The 25013-nt window shown below is 37.7% G+C and overlaps 1 protein-coding gene across 1 annotated transcript in view; it reads right to left on the bottom strand.

Annotated features, from left to right (window-relative positions):
* Window positions 1–25013, bottom strand: part of BRDT (bromodomain testis associated) — a 58577-nt gene that overhangs the window by 32658 nt on the left and 906 nt on the right. The window contains exons 2-7 of the mRNA XM_069597771.1: window positions 9620–9763; window positions 9196–9435; window positions 8119–8256; window positions 6620–6734; window positions 2772–2941; window positions 1595–1948 (exon numbers count right to left, since the gene is read on the bottom strand). Coding sequence (XP_069453872.1) covers window positions 1595–1948; window positions 2772–2941; window positions 6620–6734; window positions 8119–8256; window positions 9196–9384 — 966 coding nt within the window. The 5' untranslated portion in view covers window positions 9385–9435; window positions 9620–9763. The remainder of the gene's footprint in view (window positions 1–1594; window positions 1949–2771; window positions 2942–6619; window positions 6735–8118; window positions 8257–9195; window positions 9436–9619; window positions 9764–25013) is intronic.

The raw sequence follows: 25013 nt of genomic DNA, 5'->3' as shown, positions 1-25013 counted from the left end.
GACTGCAGCCATGAAATTAAAAGAGGCTTACTCCTTGGAAGGAAAGTTATGACCAACCTAGATAGCATATTCAAAAGCAGAGACATTACTTTGCTGACTAAGGTCCATCTAGTCAAGGCTATGGTTTTTCCAGTGGTCATTTATGGATGTGAGAGTTGGACTGTGAAGAAAGCTGAGTGCCAAAGAATTAATGCTTTTGAACTGTGGTGTTGGAAAAGACTCTTGAGAGTCCCTTGGACTGCAAGGAGATCCAAACAGTCCATTCTGAAGGAGATCAGCCCTGGGATTTCTTTGGAAGGAATGATGCTAAAGCTGAAACTCCAGTCCTTTGGCCACTTCATGCGAAGAGTTGACTCACTGGAAAAGACTCTGATGCTGGGAGGGATTGGGGGCAGGAGGAGAAGGTGGGGGCAGGAGGAGAAGGGGACAGCAGAGGATGAGATGGCTGGATGGCATCACTGACTCGATGGATGCGAGTCTGAGTAAACTCCGGGAGTTGGTGATGGACAGGGAGGCCTGGTGTGCGCGATTCACGGGGTCGCAAAGAGTCAGACACGACTGAGCAACTGAACTGAACTGAATGGTTAGTTGTTTTTTCAGAACTTAAAAAATGAGCTTCATCTTGAAAGTGCTAATTTCCAATCAAGAAGAATACAATTAAACACACAGCTGGAGAGAGGAAAGAGATTATCTACAAAGGGATGCAAGCAGACTGATAGCAGACTTCCTAACAATAACAATACATGCCAAAAGATACTGTCCTAGTGCTGGGGAAAATAACTAGTTCTAGAATGTCATAGTTAAGGAACCATTCAAGAATAGACAAAGCACAGATACTTTCAGAGAAAAAACTATGAAGAGTTTACTACCTATAAATGCTCATGGATGAACCACTAAAGCTTGCACTTCAGCAAAAAGAAAAACCAAGACAGGAAAGAGTAAGCAGCAAGAAATAAGGGTGAGCACAAAAGTTAGTAACATGTTCACAAAAAATGTTGATGATGAAATAAAATAAAACTGTGTTTATTTAATAAAAGAAGAACCAAACTTCCAAATAATAATAAAGAACAGGGAGTACAATCAGTAGTTATTTAGGAAGAACACTGAGATAATGCATCATTTTGAAAATGGTATAGTTCTATTCTTTTAGTAGTTTCCCTAAAATAAATATGCATAACTAAATTTTTCCAGTAATTTAAAGTTTCCAAATCAGCAATAAAGAAAACTTACCTGGCAGAGAATTGGAAACCACATAAGTGCCTTGCCAAAAAACTTTTTTGTATTATTATGCAAATTAAAAATATTTTAAATATATAACAATAAAATATCTGCAAAGTGAAAGTTTAGGGTACAGAGTTATATTACATTCTATAACTCAAACACTGTGGTAAAATAACCAAGAATGTGCTTGAACTGAAGAAAATAAGAAGACACACTTTAAAATGTTCCCATTATTTAAAAATGTTCCCATCATTTACTTCAGGTGGTATGACTGGTGATTTTTTATCTTTTTCTGAATTTTAAATTTCTTTATGATGACAAGATTACTTTTATAGTCAAGAAAAGAAGTTCCTCTTATTAAGACAGCATTTACCTTGATGGTTCCAAGATCCATTGGGGTTTTCACAATATCATAGTAGTTATGGAGTCCCAAAGCATTAACATCAACAGGATTATAAAAGGGCCATGCATATGACAAGTGTTTCTTTCCAAGCATTTCTTTAAGAATCTCACTACAGTGCCTTAATTGTTCGGTTACTTTAGCATTCTTTACAACTTTATATTGTTGCTGAGAATCTGGCAAAACATTCTTTAGCATATTTTCTTTTATAGGTGGCATTTTCCCTGATTTTTTTTCTGTAAGTGTTGGGGAAGATTCATCACTTGCTTTAACTACTGAAGTTGTAGGAGTTGTTGTATCTGCTTTCCTCTTCACACCCTTTGTAACCTAAAGTGAAACAATTTGAAAACAAGATTATATTTAAAGTGACATTCAGAGCAACAGTTTTCAAACTATGATCATTACCCTTATCAGTTAAAAAAATGAAATGATATTTAGCACCAGGTCATCTATGTTTTTAGGAAAAGTTAATTTTCGTTCATAGGTAAAATAAATAGTTCAAATATTTCCTTCCCACATCCCAAAGAATTGTCTGGTCAACTTTGAGACCAACGAAAGGTGGGGAAAAGTCATGGTTATATTAAAAAAAAAAAAAGTTTCTGAATACCTGAAATCAGCTAGGGTACACAATTTTAAAAAGAAAATTGTTAACCCACCAAGTTGTGAACCAATAAAAGTTACACCCCTCACACACCAAAAAGTAGCTAGACAACTGATACTAATACTACAGAGATAATAAATCGGTTCAGATTCTACCTAAGAATCTGGTTTGCACCCCAGGTCTCCGTTCACAAAATGTGTACAGACAAAAAGACTTTTGACTGCTGTATCTCTCTCTGTCTTTAGTTGCTAAGTCGTGTCTGACTCTTGCGACCCCATGGACTGCAGCCTGCCAAGCTCCTCTGTCCATGGGATTCTCCAGGCAAGAATACTATAGTGGGTTGCCATTTCCTTCTCCAGGGGATCTTCCCAACCCAGGGATTGAACCCAGGTCTCCCTGCACTGCAGACAGATTCTTTACCAAATGAGCTATGAGGGAAGTCCAACTGCTGTATGCTTAAGACCAATTTTTCTATAAACTTCAAAAAACGGTACAGATCACACAAAAAAAAACTTACGCTGAAACATTTTAAAGTGAAAGTAAACTTACCTGGGTGACTGTTTGTGAGACAGTGTTGAGTGGAGCACCTTGTGCCAGGTTTGAAGGAGAAACAGATATTTCAGGAAATACAGAAGGAATTACTTGCTGTGTAAGCAGTTTTCCCAGTGCTTTGGGGGACTGTTTTCCTTTAATAGAAACTGTCATATTCTGTTGAGTACCTAGTAAAATGTGAACAAGATTCAGTATCTGAGTAAGACATAAAGCAATTTTTCTCTTAGCATCCTATATTAATACATTTAGTCCAACTTTTGTGATTTTAGCTTTACGTAGCTGTAATCCTGAGCAAAAATTTCAGACTGGAGACAACTACATGGTACTGTGTGAGGTCTTCAGAATGCTCAGCATGTTAGTCCATCACTGGCTGACACAGAACAGTTGTGAACATGATTCTCTCATCAAAGGAATATCTGTACATGTTTTGTTGTCCTGTATGTTTCCAAAGAGTGCTAACTGGAGATATCTGGATCACATTACTCTGAAATCTATTACAATCAGTACCCAGGATCCACAGGTTCCGCACATGCGGATTCAACCCTCCTTGGATACAATGCTCAGATGCAACCCATGGATATGAAGGACCACTCTACTACGCCATTTTATATAAAGAACCCAAACATCCAAAGATTTTGGTATCCATGGAGGGGTCCTGGAACCTGTCCCTCATGATTTCGAGGCATGACTATATTTCAAACGCCCATCCTTCCATCAGGGTTAACTCTATTCTTCTAATTGCTCAGGTCAGAAACACTGGAGTCATCTGTGACTCCACTCTCTTTCTCAAACCCCATTTCCAATCCATCAGCAAACTTTTGCTCTATCTTCTTATCCAGAATTCAAGTATTACAGGTGGTAATAACCCTGCATTACTGCACTAGCATCCTAAGAGGCCTTCTTTCCTTCTGCTTTTTACATCCTGTATTCTATTCTCAAAAATAGCAATCAAATTCAAATAAGATTGAGACACTTCTGCTCAATGCCCAATGGTTTCTAACTTTTCCTCCAAGTAAAAGCTAAAGTCCTCACAATGGTTTCTCAGGACCCCATAAGACCTCTCTACCCTTTTCCCCATATGTCTGCTCTCCTCCCAACCTCTTTTTCCTATCATCCTACCCCCTTCACTTATTTCACTCCAGACTACTGGCCTGCTGTCCTCAAGTTTGGTAAGCATAAGCAGACTATTTGTTCCACCGGTCAGGAGACAGCCTTATGGTTCACTTCAACATTTCCTTCAGGCTTTACTCAAATTCTCAAATATGACCTTCCCTTCTCCAGCCAACCTATATAAAACAACCCCCTTTCTCTATTCCACCAGTCGCTAGTTCACTTTTTTCCATGCTATTATCATAGTTGACATACAATATATAAGAATCTCTAACTCCCCAAATCCTATAAATCTAGGAGTTAATAGAACACAGATGGAATTTAGGAAAAGTATACCTAATACCAAGCCCTGAAAAATACCTCAATAGAGATTGATAAGGCCAAGAGGACTACAGAATGGAAAGCAAACCCACAGAACTAATATATACCAAGAAACAAAGGCATTTCAAGAGACAGTAGCCTTCTAAAGCAAACACTGACAAATGAGAATAGAAAAATATTACTTAAATTTCACAACATAAAGACTACTGATAAGAACCTTTTTAGTGATGTATGTAGTATGGCTAGAACCTATACTGAAGTGTGTTCATGAGTATGTAAGAAGAAAACAAAAAAACAGGAAGGATACAGGGAAAAGGTGAGTTTTAAAGATAAAATACTAAAGCATATTTATAGCATAATAAAACTAACCTGATAGAGAATGAAAGATTAATGATGCATGAAACAGGATAACCAAAGCAATAAAATCCTTAAGAAAGTAAGGAGGGAAGCAAGATTCAGATCATAAATGAAGGCAATGGCCCAAAGTAACAAAAGAGAAAAGGATCGTGCTATAGGAGTTTGCCCTAGTTGACCCCTCTGTCTGGAATGTTCTTTGAACCTATCATGTATGTATCTCTTTCACTACTAAAATGTAAACTCTAATACAGAACAGTGTTTTGGTACATAAGAAGTACCTAAATATCTGTTCAATCAATAAATCAACACCAATTCAATTATGGCAAAGTTTTTTCTTTGCCATAAAGTATCAACATATAATCACATTATTTAGACTAGCTACCATCATATGGCAGTTTACCTACCAACATGCATAAAAAAAAAATAACATGACTTAAGCAATAGAAAGCTTCTACTGAAAGTCACTTGGAAATCTACACCTTCCCAAACTTGAGTTCTATCACCTCTAAAGCCTTCTGCAGCTTTTCCAGTGCAAGTCAATTTCTCACTCGAACCACAGCACATGCTATGTGTAATTTTACCTGATGGTTTTTCTAATGCACTGCCTTATTATTTTAAGAAGTTTTATAATGCTTAGGCTTATTCTGTAATACTTAAGATCAATCTTCAAAAATAAGAATAAAATAATCAGTTATTAATCAGTAAGTATCTATCTCACAGGATGGACCAAAGTAAGCTATAAGTTATGATCCACCCTAAAGATCTATTAACAACTAGGAAAAAAGTATATCATACTATCAATAAAACAACCGCAACCGTCCCCTGAAGTGGAACAAGTTTCCTATGTTCCAGTCACTTAACATATACCTTACAAATATTTATAAAAATGAAAACTAAATTATTGCCAGATATCATAGATGAAGAAACACGGAATGATTACAGAACTTAACCAAGATTTATAGCTTCAGTGACCCAAAGATAAACCAACATTTGAACTGTGACAATCTTGGTTTACCTCTTTCAATAACCCTTCTGAACATTTAAGATTAATTTTATAACTTCTTATTTAAATATTATGATATTAGCTGTAAAACATTTCCCATTAAAGTTAAAAAATTTTAAATCTTTATTAAATTTGTTACAATATTGCTTCTGTTTTACGTTATTTTGGGCACAAGACATGTGAAATCCTAGCTCCCCATTTAGGGATCAAACCTGTACCTGCTGCACTGGAAAGCAAAATCTTAACCACTGGACCACCAGGGAAATTCCCCTCCCTCCTAGAGTTTTGAGTTAAGAATTAGAAAATGAGAATTTTCAAACCCAACAGCAACTTTTCATTCTTAGCTCGGGGATCTTTTGGTACAGAAATTATTGGCAATTTTGGCCCTCTTAATTAATACAACACAGATACATGATCCACTGAAATAGCAGTTGCAACTAGGATTTATTTGGTGCCCACTATGTGAATGGCATAGGGTTTCCCCGGTGGCTCAGCAGTAAAGCTCACCTGCCAATGCAGCAGATGTGGGTTCAATCTTTGGGTCAGGAAGATCCCCTGGAGAAGAAAAAGGCAACCCACTCTATTGTTCTTGCCTGGGAAATCCCATGGACAAAGAAGCCTAGCAAATAACCAACAACAATAACAATGTGAATGGCACTATTCTGTAGGAAACCTGGCTGCAAGGCCATAATCTATGTAATCCTAATCTCGTATGACAGTCATTATGACAGCCATCTTTGTGCTCAAGGTTCAGATTGTTTAAAGGGACATTTTATACCAATATAAGAGGATGTAAAAGGACTTCTAGATGTCTATCTCCTTTCAGGGATTTATTTACTTTTGGCAGCACTGCATTGCTTGCAAGATCTTAGTTCTCCCACCAGGGATCAAACTCATTCCTCTGGCAGTGAGAGCACCAAATCCTAACCACTGGACCAGGGAATTCCCAGGGATTTACTATTTAGTTCCAGTCATTATACTTATACACACACACACAAGCATTCAAATATATATGACAGAGAAAGAAAGAGAACATAAACTTTTTCTTGCTTACCTTTCTTTATTCTTTCCTTACCACCCACAACTTGTTCTTCTTGTGGCATCTGAGATAATTTCTGCCTGAACAGCTTTTCTAGAGCTTGAGCCATAAGAACAATGTCATCTCCAGGCTAGAAAATACACAAAATGCAATGTAAGTTTACACAGTATGGCCACTGTATCAAATTTGATAGTACTCTTAAGACAGTATTTACTAAACAGTATTTACTGCTTCTAAATTAAGTTTAGAAAACAGTACAGCGGCTCACACTTAAAATTCTATCATCCTACCCCTTTAACTTCTAAAAAGGACTGGGGATGCCTTTCTGAGCACTAGAGGGTTATAATCCAGCCAATCTTACTTATACACAAAAGTATTAATTTCCACCTTACAAATAGTTACAAACAAAACATATTCATGGCTGTGGAAAGTACCTCATGGTTTGACTTGATATGATTCAATTTTCAATTAACTAAGCAATAAAGTGACACTGTAGAACTAAGTTTTTAAATCTTAACTATCTGCTTAGAAGTCTTCAACTTGCTTTACTTGACTACTGAGAAAAAAGTAAATTACAAAGCAAAAGCCTAAAGTGGAGACACATTTCTAAGTTAGCTATTAACAGTTCAGGAAAATTACTGAACTTTCTTTTAAAAAATTAAATGTAAGTGGACTCTTTAGAATTGTTAAAATGAATTTACCAATGGTATTATCAGAACACTATTAGTTATGATTTTTTTAAAAATTCATATTGACTATAGTCTTAAATCTATTACACATAAGGTGGCACTGATGATTACCTTGGAAACTAAACCAACATTTTTTTTTTTCAAACCAACATTTCTATTACATTTCAGTGTCACTAGCGATTCTGAATAAATGAGATATAAATTAAAAATTTCTAGATATGATAGGACCATTTGAAAAAGATGCTATACTCAGGGAAACAGGAATCCTATATGGAGGAAAACTGAATACACAAATCCAATTTTATGGATGAAAATAAAAGTGAAGATTAAGCTCACAATGTCCACATATATTATCATACAGGCTAGCACATTAACACAAATACAAATACTACTGCTGGGAGAAAACAGAACATGTCTGAAGTTTAAGTTAATTTGTATGAATTTTAGAAGTACATCATTCATTTGGCTTCTTAGGTTATAGCTAGCAATCCATACCATAAAAATTTAACTAAGTTTAGTGTATAATTAGATTTATCATTCATCTTATAACTAAAATGGCAGAAATGTAGATGAGAACATTTTGAAATAACGCTTTACTCACAGATAAAAACATAATAAGCCATTATAGCTATTCAGACAAAAATATAGCAAAATGGACAAATACTGCTACGTGGAAATTAGAAAATCAAGTAAAAAACAGTATTTTGACAAATATGTAATGTACCCCAAATCAAGACTTGAAATTTGAAATCAACACACTTATTTATATACATCTCCTCTATGTAAGAGCAAAGAATTAGCATGCATGGCATAATGCTTACAGACCTTGTTGTATAAATAACAATTTGAGAACATTGTATTGAAATCTTCTATACATTCCGAAGCTTTCACATAATATTTATGTTCCAAGCGCTTCTTGATTGTATTTAAATCCATTGGGTTTTTTATAATGGTATAATAATCCTATGGTATAAGAAGAAATTCTAAATGTCAGTTGTAAGAATGAATTCACAACAATTGGTACATAAAGAATTTTAAGAAACTATACACCTGTAATTAGAGACAGAAATTGATTACCTTTAAAAGCCATAATATGGAAATAAAACCTTTTGTGATTAGAAACAAAGTTGATTACCATGACATTTTTCTTCAGAGAGAAGAAAAACAAAAGCCAATAACAAAATAGAATGCATAACAAAATAATAAAATAGTAGAACCATCCTGGAAAATAACAAGTAAACGGCATGAAGAAAAAGAAACTAGGATTTATGAGTACAATCTCGGCTCCACAGTTTACTAGTTACATTACAAATTCTTCAGCATTCTACTATCAGATGGCTAAACGGTGGTGCTAGTGGTAAAGCATCTGCCTCCCAATGCAGGAGATCTGAGTTTGAACCCTGGGTTGGAAAGATCCCCTGGAGGAGGGCATGGTAACTCACCCCAGTATTCTTGCCTAGAAAATCCCATAGACAGGGGAACCTGGCAGGCTACAGTCCATAGGGTCCCAAAGAGCTGGACACAACTAAGGCGACTTAGCATGCACAAAAATTTCTAATATAAGACCTAAAGTTCAATTCTGTGTGTGAAGCACCGGAGTCTGCCAGGAATTGTCAAGAGTGACTTCTTGGAGAAGGGGACATTTAAGACAACCTTACGTCAAAAATCAAGAACATATACTATAAACAAGAAACCATGTACTTATAATTTACCAGAAATTGCTAAAATGAGAATTTCAGTCCTCAGAAAAATAAGTTTTTTTGCTAAGGAAAAAATATTCATTGGGATATTCTTTAGTGGTGTCGAATAATTTATTAAATATATTTCATAATAGTAGTCTGTCAGTGGACATTTACAGGGCTTTATTTGTTTCAAACAAACATAATTATAAGACACACTCACAGGCAACTTTAGTTTGACAGCATCCACAGGCTGCTGAAAAGGCCAGGAGAAACTATGCTTCCACAAAGCCTTCAGGACAACTTTCTGTAGATACTGCAGCTGATTCGTCAATCGTCCATTTTTCTTAGTATTTATACACTCTGGTGGTGGAGGGTTAACAATAGCTGTTTGTCGACTTGGCAGAGACATTCTCAACTGCTTCAAATCCTTATATTCTAGTGTTGTCTACAGGTACATATTCTGTTAAAAACAAAACAAAACAACAACAACAAAAACTGAGTTATTTTCAAAGCACCTTTAAAATGGTTTCTATAGGAACAGAAAAGTTTCCTTCAAAAGTAGATTTCATATTTTAAAGCATATCATGATTAGGACAGCAAGAGAAAAAAAAACAAATTATTCAATTTGAAAAACAAACACGAACCTTTTTCTATATAAGTACTAAAAGTTGTTTCATTATGTATGCCTTCGTTTTGGGTGATTTAAGTTACTCCAATGTTTTACAGTAATTTCTTTCTGCCTTTCTTAAACACAAACTGAGGTCTTAGCAGGAAAAGTCTATAAATTCCTGGTTTAAAAAAAAAAAGAAGTAATAGGGAATGTTAAAGGTAATGTGAGTATACAGTTTATTCTACAACTATTAATTAGTTAAGGGAGAAAGGCAAAGGAATTTTTCTGGCTAATTTAAAGTGATTTATTTTAAAAGTGAATTATTAGGAAGAAAAATGACTCATGTTAAAATGCTACTGTTCAGCACATATTACTAAAACTAACATAGAATAGTTTAGAGCTTCATGAATATTTCAGAGAGATGGTATGTAACATCCCAAGTGACCAAGTGAAGTAGCTCAGTCGTGTCCGACTCTTTGCAACCCCATGGACAGTATCCTGCACCAAGCTCCTCCATCCATGGGATTTTCTAGGCAAGAGTACTGGAGTGGGTTGCCGTTTCCTTCTCCAGGGAATCTTCCCAACCCAGGGATCGAACCCAGGTCTCCCTCATTGTAGACAGACGCTTTACCGTCTGAACCACCAGGCAAGTCCCATGTAACATCCCTAGACAACATTATTACTTTAAGGATAAAAGAGCAAAGGTACTACCAAGTGTATCAGCAAAATGAAAAGTATGATTATTAAATAAATTGTCCATTTTTAGAGATCAGTGTTAACATTTAGCCAGTATATGCACAAACACACACACATATTGCATTAAAGCAGTGTTAGTTTTCAACTCTTGCTGTAGAATTGTGGCAAAATACATACAGCATAAAATTTACTATCTTAACTCTTTTTAAGCATACTGTTCAAAAGCATTAAGTATTCTCATATTTTTGAGCAACTTATCTCATCTTGTTTATCAGAACTTGTGTATCTCACAAAACTGAAACTCCATACTATACACATTAAACAATTCCTAAATCTCCCCTCTCTCCAGCTCCTGGCAACCACTGTTTAACTTTCTGTTTCTACGAATGTGACTACTCCAGTAATCTTACATAAGTACAATCTCATATAAGTAATCTCATAAGTACAATCACACAGTACTTGTACAATGTAAGTATTTGTACAATATAAGTACATCACACAGTATTTGTCTTTTTGTGACTTGCTTATGGTGGCTCAGCTGGTAGAGAATCCGGCTGTAATGCAGGAGACCTGGGTTCGATCCCTGGGTTGGGAAGATTCCCTGGAGAAGGGAAAGGCTATCTACTCCAGCATTCTGGCCTGGAGAATTTCATGGACTGTATAGTCCATGGGGTTGCAAAAAGTTGGACACGAGTGAGTGACTCTCACTTCACTATCTATCTTAGCATAAGGTCTGAGGTTCATCCATATTGTAACATGTGTAAGAATTTCCTTCATCTTAATATCCCATTGTATGTATACACATTTTGTTTCTCCATTCATTCACTGACAGACACTGAGTAGTTTCCACCTTCTGGTTATTGTGAATAGTGCTGCTTTAAAAAAAAATATATGGGTTTCCCAGGTGGCTCACTGGTAAAGAATCCACCTGCCAATGCAGGAGATGCAGGTTCAGTCCTTGGGTCAGGAAGATCCCCTGGAGAAGGAAATGGCAACCCACTCCAGTATTCTTGCCTGGGAAATCCCATGGACAGAGAAGCCTGGTGAGCTACAGTCCATGGGGTCGCAAAAAGAGTCGGACACGACTTAGTGACTAAACAACAAGTAAATACCTCTTCAAGGCCCTGCTTTCAATTCATAGGGGTATATCCCTGCAAGTGCAGATGTGGAATTGCTAGATTGTATGGAAATTTTTAATTTTTTGAGGAATCTCATACTGTTTTCTACAGCAGCAGCATTGTTTTACATTCCTACCATTTAAGGGTTCCAATTTCTCCACATCCTCACATGTGCTATTTTCTGTTCTTTTGATTAATAGCAGCCATTGTAATGGGTGTGAGGCACTGCGGATCATTTAAAAAAATACCAATGCCCTTCTGAGATAGCCCACCCACTGTCTGTGGAGTGTATTTCTCCCAAGGTCATCTTGCCTTTTCAGAGAATCACTGTCTACAGAATGTGTATCTAAATAAACCCACTTCTAGGTCCCAACCCCTGGAGATATGGCTTGAGAATCAGTTTTATTTCTTTTTTAAGTTCCCTGGACATTCTGATGTATAGTTAAGATTAAGAACCACTACTGGGGCTTCCCTGGTAGCTCCGCTGATAAAGAATCCATCTGCAATGCAGGATACCCCAGTTTGATTCCTGAGTCAGGAAGATCCCCTGGAGAAGGGATAGGCTACTCACTCAAGTATTCTAGGGGTTCCCTGGTGGCTCAGACAGTAAAGAATCTGCCTGCAATGAGGGAGACCTGGGTTTGATCCCTGGGTTGGGAAGTTTCCCTGGAGGAGGGCACAGCAACCCACTTCAGTGTTCTTGCCTGGAGAATCCCCATGGACAGAAGAGCATGGCAGGCTATAGTCCATGGAGTCACAAAGAGTCGGACACAACTGAGCCACTAAGCAAAAGAACCACTACATTAAAATGAATTAACTTGGAGGTGATTATCAGTCTTACAATTTTATCTCATCATTTCACTTTTCTCATCTTATACAAATATGCACTAGAACTCAATAAAAAGTCATTGAGAAGAAAGAAGGTGCTATTTCAGTGTTGCAACTGAAACTGGCTCTTATCCTGGCTTTGCAATTATTTAAAGGTAGCCTACCTTTTGAATATCCAAATCACTGCATCCTCCTCCTCCACAGACAACCACTAGGATGACTTCTATCCCCATACATTAAACTGTGACTGTTTTTTTTAATTTTACATAAATACAGTATTGTTTTGGAGAAGGCAATGGCACCCCACTCCAGTACTTTTGCCTGGAAAATCCCATGGACACAGGAGCCTGGTGGGCTGCAGTCCACGTGGTCGCTAAGAGTCGGACACGACTGAGCGACTTCACTTTCACTCTTCACTTTCATGCACTGGAGAAGGAAAAGGCAACCCACTCCAGTGTTCTTGCCTGGAGAATCCCAGGGATGGGGGAGCCTGGTGGGCTGCTGTCTATGGGGTCACACAGAGTCGGACACAACTGAAGCGACTTAGCAGCACAGTATCGTTTACTATGTGTTACATTGTGTCTGTCTTTTTTACCAATATTGTTTTTGAGATTTATCTATGTTTTTGCCTGTGTATTCTATTGAAAAATCATATCAAAATTTATCCATTCCTATTGGGACTTTTAGGTTTTCCAATATTTAACTATGACAGATAATGCCATGAAATCCTTTAGTGTATATGTACATGCCTTATGTTAGGTATAAACCCAGAAGGGTTTAACAAAGGGTATAAACCCTTTGTTGGGACAAAGGTTATTTATATGTTCAACCTTAGAAGATACCACCAGTTTTCCAAAATGTACCAATTTATATACACAATAGTCTAAAAATTCCAGTTATTCCATATCTTTGTATTTGGTATTATAAACAGCTTGTATTTTAGCCATTCTGGTGGGTGTAAGATGGGATCTCACTGTGATTTTATTTCTCTGATGATTCCTCCTCCAAAACACATCTCAAATTCTCACTTCTTCCACCACTATGACCCTAGTCCCAGTGATCATCCTTTAACAAAGACTAACACCATCACCGCCAGACTGAGCTGAAACCTTCCAAGGTCTGGTTCATTGTTCCTTCCACCTCCTTTCCTACTCTCCCAGCTCAATCACTTCACACCAGCCATCCTTTTTTTTCAGTTCTTTGCATCAAGCCAGTTCTAGTCTCTGGGCCTTTACACTGTGCTTGGAATGCTCTTCTAGATCCTATTCAAAACTGTCAACTCCTTAGAGTGACTTTTCCTTCACATTCTCATTTTAAATAGGCATACTTAACTAGCTCCTCCCCATTTCTAATTTATCAGCTAATACCCTCTTCACTACTATTATTTTTACCTACTTGTCACTGTCAGTCTTCCAATCCAACCCTCCCTCTAATCCCCAAAATGTAAATACTGCTTCAGCTTATGGACCTTGTTTGCATTGATTCAATGCATAAGACAGAGCCTACATATGCTGAATTAAAGTGTTCAGGTTGAATTTTATGTTAGAGATAGAGCAGATGTGACTTGTTTATATAGGGAGAAGTGGGGAGAGAATTAAGAATGTTTTACATCTAAGTTCCTGCTGCTCAGGAATCTGTCTTCAAAAAATAATAATAATAATGAATGAATGAATGTACATCAATTATAAAACACCGTTTTCAAATTTGTTCCACTCCTCAAAATATCAGCCTCAGGGCTTCTCTGGTGGTCCAGTGGCTAAGATTCTGGGCTCCCAACGCAGGGGGGATGGGTTTGTACCCTGGTCAGGGAACTAAGATCCCACATGCTACAGCTGGGACATGACAGTTAAAAAAAAAAAAAAAACCCACCTCAGCCTAATTACACCCATTTGCAAATGATCTCAGTTTATAAGAAACTTTATTTAAACATTAACCTCTTGGTTTCTTTTATTCCCTAGTCTATTTCCTCTTATTTCATAAGTGCCTCACCTCTCTTCCATAAGGATCTTCTTTCCCTTTTTCCAGAAACCTATTGTTTCAGTATTCCTTTATTTCCATTATTGTATGTTTCTTTTTTATTATGTTTATGAAGGCTTTCCTCTACTTAAATAAAGATTATGCAACACATGGTTCTGCTTCCTGCTTTATCTTAAGGTTTCATTTTCTGTGTTTATCTGTTATTAACTTCTGCTGATATCGCTGCCTACAAACATGTTCTAATCAGCATCTTAAAATTATTTTTCTTAAAACACCTTTCCACACAAAAATCTGTATGCGGATGTTTATAGTAGCTTTATTCATTTTTACCAAAACTTGGGAGCAATAAAGATGTTCCTCAGCAGGAGAATGGATAAACTGTGAAGCAACAGTCAGACAATGGAATATTACTTAGTGCTAAAAAGAAATGATTTATAGAGCCACAAAAAGACATAAAGGAATATTAAATACAACAACAACATATGACATTCTGGAAAAGGTAAAACTATCGAGACAGTAAAAACCTCACTGGTTGCCAGGAGGTAGGGAGAGAAAAGGATGAAAAAAATGGAGAAGAGAATTTTTATGGTAATGAAGATACTCTGTATGATACGATAATGATGGATACATGCCATTATACATTTGTCCAAATCTTTAGGAAGAATAACACAAAGAGTGAACCCTAATGCAAACAACAGATTTTAAATTATAATGTTGTGTCAACAAAATTGAAAAGTATAGAGATGAACAAAATGGTTCATCTATTGTAACAAATATACCATTTTATTTCAGGATGCTCCTAACAAGAGACTATGCATGTGCTGGGGCAGGAAATACATGGGAAACCTCTGTACATTTCCATTTTGCTGTGAACCTAAAGCTGCTCTAAAAAAAAAACAAACAAAAAAACCCTTGGGTGCGCAAGAAATTTTGTGAAGGTCAAATATATTCATCCGCTTTCTCCAGCTCTCTTCTGAAACTGCTCTCCCAAGATCACTAAAATATTTTGAAATATTCCAACTCCCTCACTGGCCTTCCTCAGTTATCTCCTCAGACTCTGTAGTATTTGTAATGGCGAGCAACACTCTTAAAATTGTTCCCTTTTGCACCCAATACACCCTAACTACTCATACCACTTCCTCATATGACCATTTGATTTCAGCACTTGTCCACATCTTCTTAATCGTGGTATTTAATCAGACATCTGGACCAAATTAGTCAAATCCAAAACTGAGGCTTTTGTATTATTTAGGAAAACAGTACTAACTAGTAAAAACTTAAATACTATGTATTGGGATAAAAGACACACGCATACATATATATCCAGACAAGACAAAATAGAGTCTACATATCGTCTATAAAGAATTTTTGCCAAAAATGTTTAACAAGCTTGTAGATTTAACATTTTTGTAACAGAAAATTCAGTGGCTACAGCTGTGCTGTCCAGTCTGATAGCCTCTCAGTTCAGTTCAGTCGCTCAGTCGTGTCCGACTCTTTGCGACCCCATGAATCACAGCATGCCAGGCCTCCCTGTCCATCACCAACTCCCGGAGTTCACTCAGACTCACGTCCATCGAGTCCGTGATGCCATCCAGCCGTCTCATCCTCTGTCGTCCCCTTCTGCTCCTGCCCCCAATCCCTCCCAGCATCAGAGTCTTTTCCAATGAGTCAACACTTCGCATGAGGTGGCCAAAATACTGGAGTTTCAGCTTTAGCAGCATTCCTTCCAAAGAAATCCCAGAGCTGATCTCCTTCAGAATGGACTGGTTGGATCTCCTTGCAGTCCAAGGGATTCTCAAGAGTCTTCTCCAACACCACACTTCAAAAGCATCAATTCTTTGGCGCTCAGCTTTCTTCACAGTCCAACTCTCACATCCATACATGACCACTGGAAAAACCATAGCCTTGACTAGAGGGACCTTAGTCGGCAAAGTAATGTCTCTGCTTTTGAATATGCTATCTAGGTTGGTCATAGCTTTTCTTCCAAGGAGTAAGCCTCTTTTAATTTCATGGCTGCAGTCACCATCTGCAGTGATTTTGGAGCCCCCCAAAATAAAGTCTGCCACTGCTTCCACTGTTTCCCCATCTATTTCCCATGAAGTGATGGGATCGGATGCCTTGATCTTCGTTTTCTGAATGTTGAGCTTTAAGCCAACTTTTTCACTCTCCTCTTTCACTTTCATCAAGAGGCTTTTCAGTTCCTCTTCACTTTCTGCCATAAGGGTGGTGTCATCTGCATATCTGAGGTTATTGATGTTTCTCCCGGCAATCCTGATTCCAGCTTGTGTTTCTTCCAGTCCAGCATTTTTCATGATGTACTCTGCATATAAGTTAAATAAGTAGGGTGACAATATACAGCCTTGACATACTTCCTATTTGGAACCAGTCTGTTATTCCATGGCCAGTTCTAACTGTTGCTTCCTGACCTGCGTACAGATTTCTCAAGAGACAGGTCAGGTGGTCTGGTATTCCCAACTCTCTCAGAATTTTCCACAGTTGATTGTGATCCACACAGTCAAAGGCTTTGGCATAGTCAAAGCAGAAATAGATGTTTTTCTGGAACTCTCTCGCTTTTTCCATGATCCAGAGGATGTTGGCAATTTGATCTCTGGTTCCTCTGCCTTTTCTAAAACCAGCTTGAACATCAGGAAGTTCACGGTTCATGTATTGCTGAAGTCTGGCTTGGAGAATTTTGAGCATTACTAGCATGTGAGATGAGTGCAATTGTGCGGTAGTTTGAGCATTCTTTGGCATTGCCTTTCTTTGGGATTGGAATGAAAACCAACCTTTTCCAGTCTTGTGGCCACTGCTGAGTTTTCCGAATTTGCTGGCATATTGAGTGCAGCACTTTCACAGCATCATCTTTCAGGATTTGAAATAGCTCCACTGGAATTCCATCACCTCCTTTGTAGTGATGCTTTCTAAGGCCCACTTGACTTCACATTCCAGGATGTCTGGCTCTAGATGAGTGATCACACCATCGTGGTTATCCGGGTCGTGAAGATCTTTTTTGTACAGTTCTTCTGTGTATTCTTGCCACCTCTTCTTAGTATCTTCTGCTTCTGTTAGGTCCATACCAGTTCTGTCCTTTATCGAACCCATCTTTGCATGAAATGTCCCCTTGGTATCTCTAATTTTCTTGAAGAGATTTCTAGTCTTTCCCATTCTGTTGTTTTCCTCTATTTCTTTGCATTGATCGCTGAAGACGGCTTTCTTATCTCTCCTTGCTATTCTTTGGAACTCTGCATTCAGATGCTTATATCTTTCCTTTTCTCCTTTGCTTTTCGCCTCTCTTCTTTTCACAGCTATTTGTGAGGCCTCCCAGACAGCCATTTTGCTTTTTTTTGCATTTCTCTTCCATGGGGATGGTCTTGATTCCTGTCTCCTGTACAATGTCATGAACCTCATTCCATAGTTCATCAGGCACTCTGTCTTTCTGATCTAGTCCCTTAAATCTATTTCTCACTTCCACTGTATAATCATAAGGGATTTGATTTAGGTCATACCTGAATGGTCTAGTGGTTTTCCCTACTTTCTTCAATTTAAGTCTGAATTTGGCAATAAGGAGTTCATGATCTGAGCCACAGTCAGCTCCTGGTCTCGATTTTGTTGACTGTATAGAGCTTCTCCATCTTTGGCTGCATAGAATATAATCAATCTGATTTTGGAGTTGACCATCTGGTGATGTCCATGTGTAGAGTCTTCTCTTGTGTTGTTGGAAGAGGGTGTTTGCTATGACCAGTGCATTTTCTTGGCAAAACTCTATTAGTCTTTGCCCTGCTTCATTCTGCATTCCAAGGCCAAATTTGCTTGTTACTCCAGGTGTTTCTTGACTTCCTACTTTTGCATTCCAGTCCCCTATAATGAAAAGGACATCTTTTTTGGGTGTTAGTTCTAAAAGGTCTTGTAGGTCTTCATAGCACTGTTCAACTTCAGCTTCTTCAGCGTTACTGGTTGGGGCATAGACTTGGATAACTGTGATATTGAATGGTTTGCCTTGGAGACGAACAGAGATCATTCTGTCGTTTTTGAGATTGCATCCAAGTACTGCATTTTGGACTCTTTTGTTGACCATGATGGCTACTCTATTTCTTCTGAGGGATTCCTGCCTGAAGTAGTAGATATAATGATCATCTGAGTTAAATTCACCCATTCCAGTTCATTTTAGTTCGCTGATTCCTAGAATGTCAACATTCACCCTTGCCATCTCTTGTTTGACCACTTCCAATTTGCCTTGATTCATGGACCTGACATTCCAGGTTCCTATGCAAGATTGCTCTTTACAGCATTGGACCTTGCTTCTATCACCAGTTACATCCACAGCTGGGTACTGATTTTGCTTTGGCTCCATCCCTTCATTCTTTCTAGAGTTATTTCTCTAGTGATCTCCAGTAGTATATTGGGCACCTACTGACCTGGGGAGTTCCTCTTTCAGTATCCTATCATTTTGCCTTTTCATACTGTTCATGGGGTTCTCAAGGCAAGAATACTGAAGTGGTTTGCCATTCCCTTCTCCAGTGGACCACATTCTGTCAGACCTCTCCACCATGACCCGCCTGCCCTGGGTTGCCCCGCGGGCATGGCTTAGTTTCATTGAGTTAGACAAGGCTGTGGTCCAACTTTAAATTTAAATTGACCAAAATTACCAAGATTAAAAATTTAGCCTCGGGACTTCCCTGGTGGTCCAGTGGTTGACAATCTGCCTGACAATGCAGGTGACATGGGTTCAGTCTCTGGTTGGGAAAGATCCCACTTGCCTTGGGGCAACTAAGCCCATGTATCACAACTACTGAGACTACGTACAGCAATAAGGACCCAGTGCAGCCAAAAAATTAATTAATTAAAAAAAATTCAACTGCATTGTAAGTGCTTAATAGCCACATATTACTAGTGCCTATTGTATGTGACAGTGCAGCTACAGAACACTGCCATCACAGCAGAAAAGTTTTTTGACACTGCTAGAATAAAACAAAAATCATGAGACAAATTTATAATATGGAATATTTTATAAGACAAATGGCCCATCTTTTTATAAAAACTCAAGATTTAAAGAAAATCAGGAACTGCTCTGAATTAAGACATAACAGAACTCAACTTACTACCCTACATAAAATTTTGGTTTGAGAGCAACTATTAAAGACATTTTTGAGGAGTTCCCTGGAGGTCCAGTGGTTAAGACTCCACACTTCCACTGCAGGGTACACAGTTCAACCCTGGTTGGGAAATTAAGATCCTGTGTGCTGTAGGGTATAGTTAAAAAAAAAAAAAAGACATTTTTGGGGACAATGAGGGAATTGGTTCAATAGGTGTGAGAACAGTAGGACAATTATGTAAGGTAAAGAAGTTTACTTTAAATACATGCTCAAAAATTTTAGTGTGACCACTGCAACAAAAAGCATAAAATATCTAGGAATAAACCTACTTAAGGACACAAAAGAACTGTATACAGAAAATTGTTAAGACATTGATGCAAGAAATCAGAGACAACAATAACAGATGGGGATATTCCATGTTCCTGGGTTGGAAGAATAAATAATGTGAAAATGACTACTACCAAATGCAATCTACAGATTCAACTTGATCCCTATCAAATTACCAATGGCATTTTTCACATAACTAGAACAAAAAATTTCACAATTCATATGAAAACACAAAAGACCCTGAATAACCAAAGCAATTTTGAGAAAGAAGAATGGAGCTGGAAACAAATAAAAGAACGGAGATGGAGCAATCAACCTTCCTGACTTCAGAGTATACTACAAAGCTACAGCTATCAAGACAGTATGGTACTGGCACAAAAACAGAAATATAGACCAACAGAACACGATAGAAAGCCCAGAAATAAAGCCACACACCTATGGGAACCTTATCTTTGATAAAGGAGGCAAGAATACACAATGGGGCAAAGGCAGCCTCTTCAATAAGTGGTGCTGGAAAAACTGGACAGCTACATGTAAAAGACTCAAATTAGAGCACTTTCTAACACCATACACAAAGATAAACTCAAAATGGGTTAAAGGCCTAAATGTAAGATCAGAAACTGTAAAACTCTTAGAGGAAAACAGAAGCAAGAACACTTGATGACATAAATCAAAGCAAGATGCTCTGTGACCCACTTCCTATACTAATGGAAATAGAAACAAAAATAAACAAGTGGGACCTAAACTTAAAAGCTTTTACACAGCAAAGGAAACTATAAAGGAGGTAAAAAGACAACCTTCATAATAGGAGGAAATAATAACAAATGAAACAACTGACAAAGGATTAATTTCCAAAATATATAAGCAACTCATACAATACCAGAAAAACAAGCCAATCAAAAAGTGGGAAAAAGACCTAAACAGACATTTCTCCAAAGACAACATATAGATGGCTAACAAACAATGAAAAGATGCTCAACATTGCTCGTTATTAGAGAACTGCAAATCAAAACTACAATGAGATGTCACCTCACACCAGTCAGAATGGCCATCACCAAAAAGTCTACAACAATAAATAATAAATGCTGGAGAGGGTGTAGAGAAAAGGGAAACCTCTTGCACTGTTGGTGGGAATGTAAACTGATACAACCACTATGGAAGACAGTATGGAGGTTACTTAAAAAACTAGGAATAAAACCACCATGTGACCCAGCAATCCCACTACTAGGCACACACCCTGAGGAAACCAAAATTGAAAAACACACATGTACTCCAATGTTCACTGCAGCACTATTTCCAATAGCTAGAACATGGAAGCAACCTAGATGTCCATTGACAGATGAATGGATAAAGAAGCTGTGGTACATATACACAATGGAATATTACTCAGCCATAAAAAGAAATGCATTTGAGTCAGTTCTAATGAGGCAGATAAACCTACAGTCTATTATATAGAGTGAAATAAGTCAGAAAGAGAAAGAAAAATACCATATACTAATGCATATATATGGAATCTAGAAAGATGATACTGATGAAATTTGCAGGGCAGCAGTGGAGACAGAGAACAGACGTAGAGATGCAAGTTGGGAGCAAGGGAGAGGAGAGGGTGAGATGTACGGAGTAACACGGAAACCTACATTACCTTATGTAAAATAGACAGCTAATGGGAATTTGCTGTATGGCTCAGGGAACTCAAACAGGGGTTCTGTAACAAGCCTAGAGGGCTGGGATGGGGAGGGAGATGGGAGGGAGGTTCAAGAGGGAGGGGACATATGTATACCTATGGCTGATTCATGCTGATGAATGCATGCAGAAATCAACAAAATTCTGTAAAGCAATTATCCTTCAATTAAAAAATAAATAAAAACTTCAGTGTGAATAGCCACATTTATGAAATGTTTAAAGATTTGGGGGGAAAAACCTGTATAGACAAGCAAACACAGCAAAATGTTGACAATTGTTGGTGTTATACAGGTGTCCTTTGTACTATTTTATCCATTTTTCTATATCAGCAATCTTTGATAATAAAGTACATTGTGACTTAATGCTGCAGATGGACTGACCATGGACAAAAGCTCTGATAATCATCACTGGGCAAAAGAATAGCTAACATTTGATAATCTGATAATTATCTCAGAAGTGCTCTGCATTACTTGGCTGGAGGTCCTGGTTTCTAGTATGAGGTGAAACTATCCAGCAATAGAGGACTAGGAATTATCCCCTTTATAAACCTGCTTTATAATTATCCCAGTCTTGGTGTTCAACGTTATGTTAGTCCTGTTTTTTTTCCCAGCCACACCACAAGGCTTGTGAGGTCTTAGTTCAGCCTCTACCCAGGATGAACCTGAGCCCTCAGCAGTGACAGTCCTAACCACTGGACCACCAGGGAGTTCCCTGTGTGTGTGCCTGTACTCTTTGTGACCCCATGGACTGTAGCCTAACAGGCTCTTCTGTCCATGGGATTTCCCAGGCAAGAATACTGCAGTGGGATGCCATTTTCTTCTCCAGGGGATCTTCCTAACCCAGGGATAGAACCTGCATCTGCTGCACTGGCAGGCAAGTTCTTTACCAGCTGAGCCACTGGGGAAGCCAATCCCTATCTTGTTCCTTATTTTAAAACTTTTTAAAAGGAGCTCATGTGGCTTTAAAAAATAACTGGCCAATTTCTGTCAGATAGCTGTCAATTTTATTTTACATTCTCTGAAGACGTTTATTCTTTTCAGCTTTTACTCTTAATAACCAAGAGTAAACAGAAAATTCCAGCGGAATGGTCTAGCAACATAGCCTCCAAAAGGTTTACTGTAATTGACATAATGGTAGGTCACAATCAGTAAGGTGTCAGAAGTAATTTGTCACTTAAATAGATTGGTTACTTCAAGGTAACCACTCTTCTCTAAAACCACTTATACTTCAACATGGATATATTTCTACAAAGATATACAAATAGCATGGGCAGATGAAATCTCATATCACTAAGAATTGAGTGTTAACAACTACCAATCACAACTGCTCAAAGACAATGTATCATCAATGATTATGAATTTTGGTTTACTCTGATAATCACAAAATAATGTAGCACCACCTTGTCAATCATTCTATGGTTCCAACAGCAAGGTGCCTGAAAATCAGATCCCTTTTGCCCATTATAAAATAATCTTGGGAATTCTGGAGAAATTCTTAAGACAATATACCATTTATGGATTTCATAAAAATGAAGTTTATTTGAATTTTAACATCCCCATGGTTTGAACAGTACACAACAGTTTCCCATTTTTGTCCTCCAGTTAAGCAGATGCCCCTCCCTAAACTCTTAGGGACTTCTTGTGTATCCTTTTAGAAACTGTTTTTTCACACTTACTTCTCAACTTATTAATTTTTAAAATTTTTTTTTTACTTCTCAATTTAAAATAGAGTTGAAATTTTTTGATGCTTTGAATAAAGATTGTTTAAAAATATTTTCAGTTTTGATAAATGTCAGAGAATAAGTTATTTTGTTGCATGGTGACACTTCTGGTTGAGTTCACAGATCTCACACAGGCAAGGAAGCAGTACAGCATAAAAAACTTGGATTCTGTTAAGAGTTCTCATCATGAGAATAAAAAAATTTTTTTCTATTGCTTTAATTTTGTACCTATATGAGATTATGGATGTTTACTAAATGTATTGTGATAATCAGTTCATGATGTATGTAAAGTAAATCATTACACTGTATACCTTAAATTTAAGCTATCTTTCCTTCCCTATTTTAAGTTATTTTTGCTTATACACCTCTAGTGTTATATCCCTCAAAGCATTCTTTTTTTGTATTTGGGCTGTCTTTATTAGCTTTGTGAAAGGCTGCTTATTTCTTAGTTTTTTTCAAACACTCTTATCTCCTGTATATCCTGAATAAAAGTGATGGTAATTGTGGTGGTGGGGGGGGGGGTGGAGTTTGGATTTTGAACACCTGATGCCTCTAGGACTCAGGTCAAAAGTAATCTGCCCTTGTGATGAGCTCAAATACTGACTTTCAAACTAGACATCTCCAGTTCAAGGGAGAAAATGGTTTCTTCAGGCTTCATTTAATAAGGTCAAACAGGTGATTTGTAGATGATGTATATTCTTCACAACAATTCAATCTTCTCATCTGCTTGTCCCTCAATTTTCTTGCTGAACTCTTTCCCCAGATACTCTAGAATAACACTTGCTTTCTTTTGCCTGCATCTTAAGTATTTCTATACTAGCTTACCATCCAGATAAACTTTCTCAATTTTTAAAAATTCCTCCCTTGATCCTATTCTCTCCTTGGGGTCTCTATCTTCTCTTCTGTATCTCACAGCAGAGCACCTTGAAAAATGATGTTTTTACTCCCCACCTCAAACATGACTTTTTCCTGCCATTCCTCTGAAACTGCCCTTGTGAAGTGAAAGTCGCTCCGTCGTGTCCGACTCTTTGCGACCCCATGGACTCTACAGTCCCTGGAATTTTCCAGGCCAGAATACTGGAGTGGTAGCCTTTTCCTTCTCCAGGGGATCTTCCCAACCCAGGGATTGAACCCAGGTCTCCTGCACTGCAGGCGGATACTTTACCAGCTGAGCCACAAGGGAAGCCCAAAACTGCCCTTACACTAAAGTTAATACTTACCATATTCACTTGTTTAATCCAATGGATACTTTTTGAATTTTATACCTTACTCGACCTCTCAGCTATATCTGTCATCAGTCTATTGTGATTCTCTTGAAACTCTTTTCTGGTTTCCAGGATACCACTTTCCCCAGATTCTGTTTGTTCACTTATTAAATATTTACAAAGCACCTACAATGGTGGACTAAGCAGAAATGGGGATACAGTAATCTCTTCACAAAGATTTATAAACAGGCAATTACAACAGGATACATATAATTATTGCTGTGATGGAGATTAAGAGGGTGCTAAGGGAACAAGTAGGTGGGTCAGATTAGAATTCCAAAGGAATTATAATCTCATCTTCTTTAACCCATTAATATCCCCCAGAGGTCTTGTTTACTCCCTTTTTGCAGTTCTCAGACTCTTCAAGGTATCAAATACCTCTAAACAATTTATTTGAATATAAATTTACATATTCAGAATATATGTAAGTGTTCCTATTTTCTATCTCCAAACCACTTCCTTCGTTCAATCACTTATAATCTCCCACCTGAATTAATGCCAATGGGGATGTTTTGATTTTTTTGTTCAGCCACTTAAGATCATACTGCTCAACCCATAGCCTTTCATGATACACAGACAAATCCTCTTACAGCTCCTTGCCTACCTCACTAGACTCATCTCTTGCTACTCTCCCAACATGGTGCCAGCCACATTCAAAAATCTGCCCTTCACTGTCCCACCCTACTCTGTACTCACACCATGTCCAAGCCTCTGCAAAATT

This window comes from Ovis canadensis, chromosome 1 (genome assembly GCF_042477335.2).
Source record: "Ovis canadensis isolate MfBH-ARS-UI-01 breed Bighorn chromosome 1, ARS-UI_OviCan_v2, whole genome shotgun sequence".
Taxonomy (NCBI): domain Eukaryota; kingdom Metazoa; phylum Chordata; class Mammalia; order Artiodactyla; family Bovidae; genus Ovis; species Ovis canadensis.
This window is presented reverse-complemented; position numbering and strand designations above follow the sequence as displayed.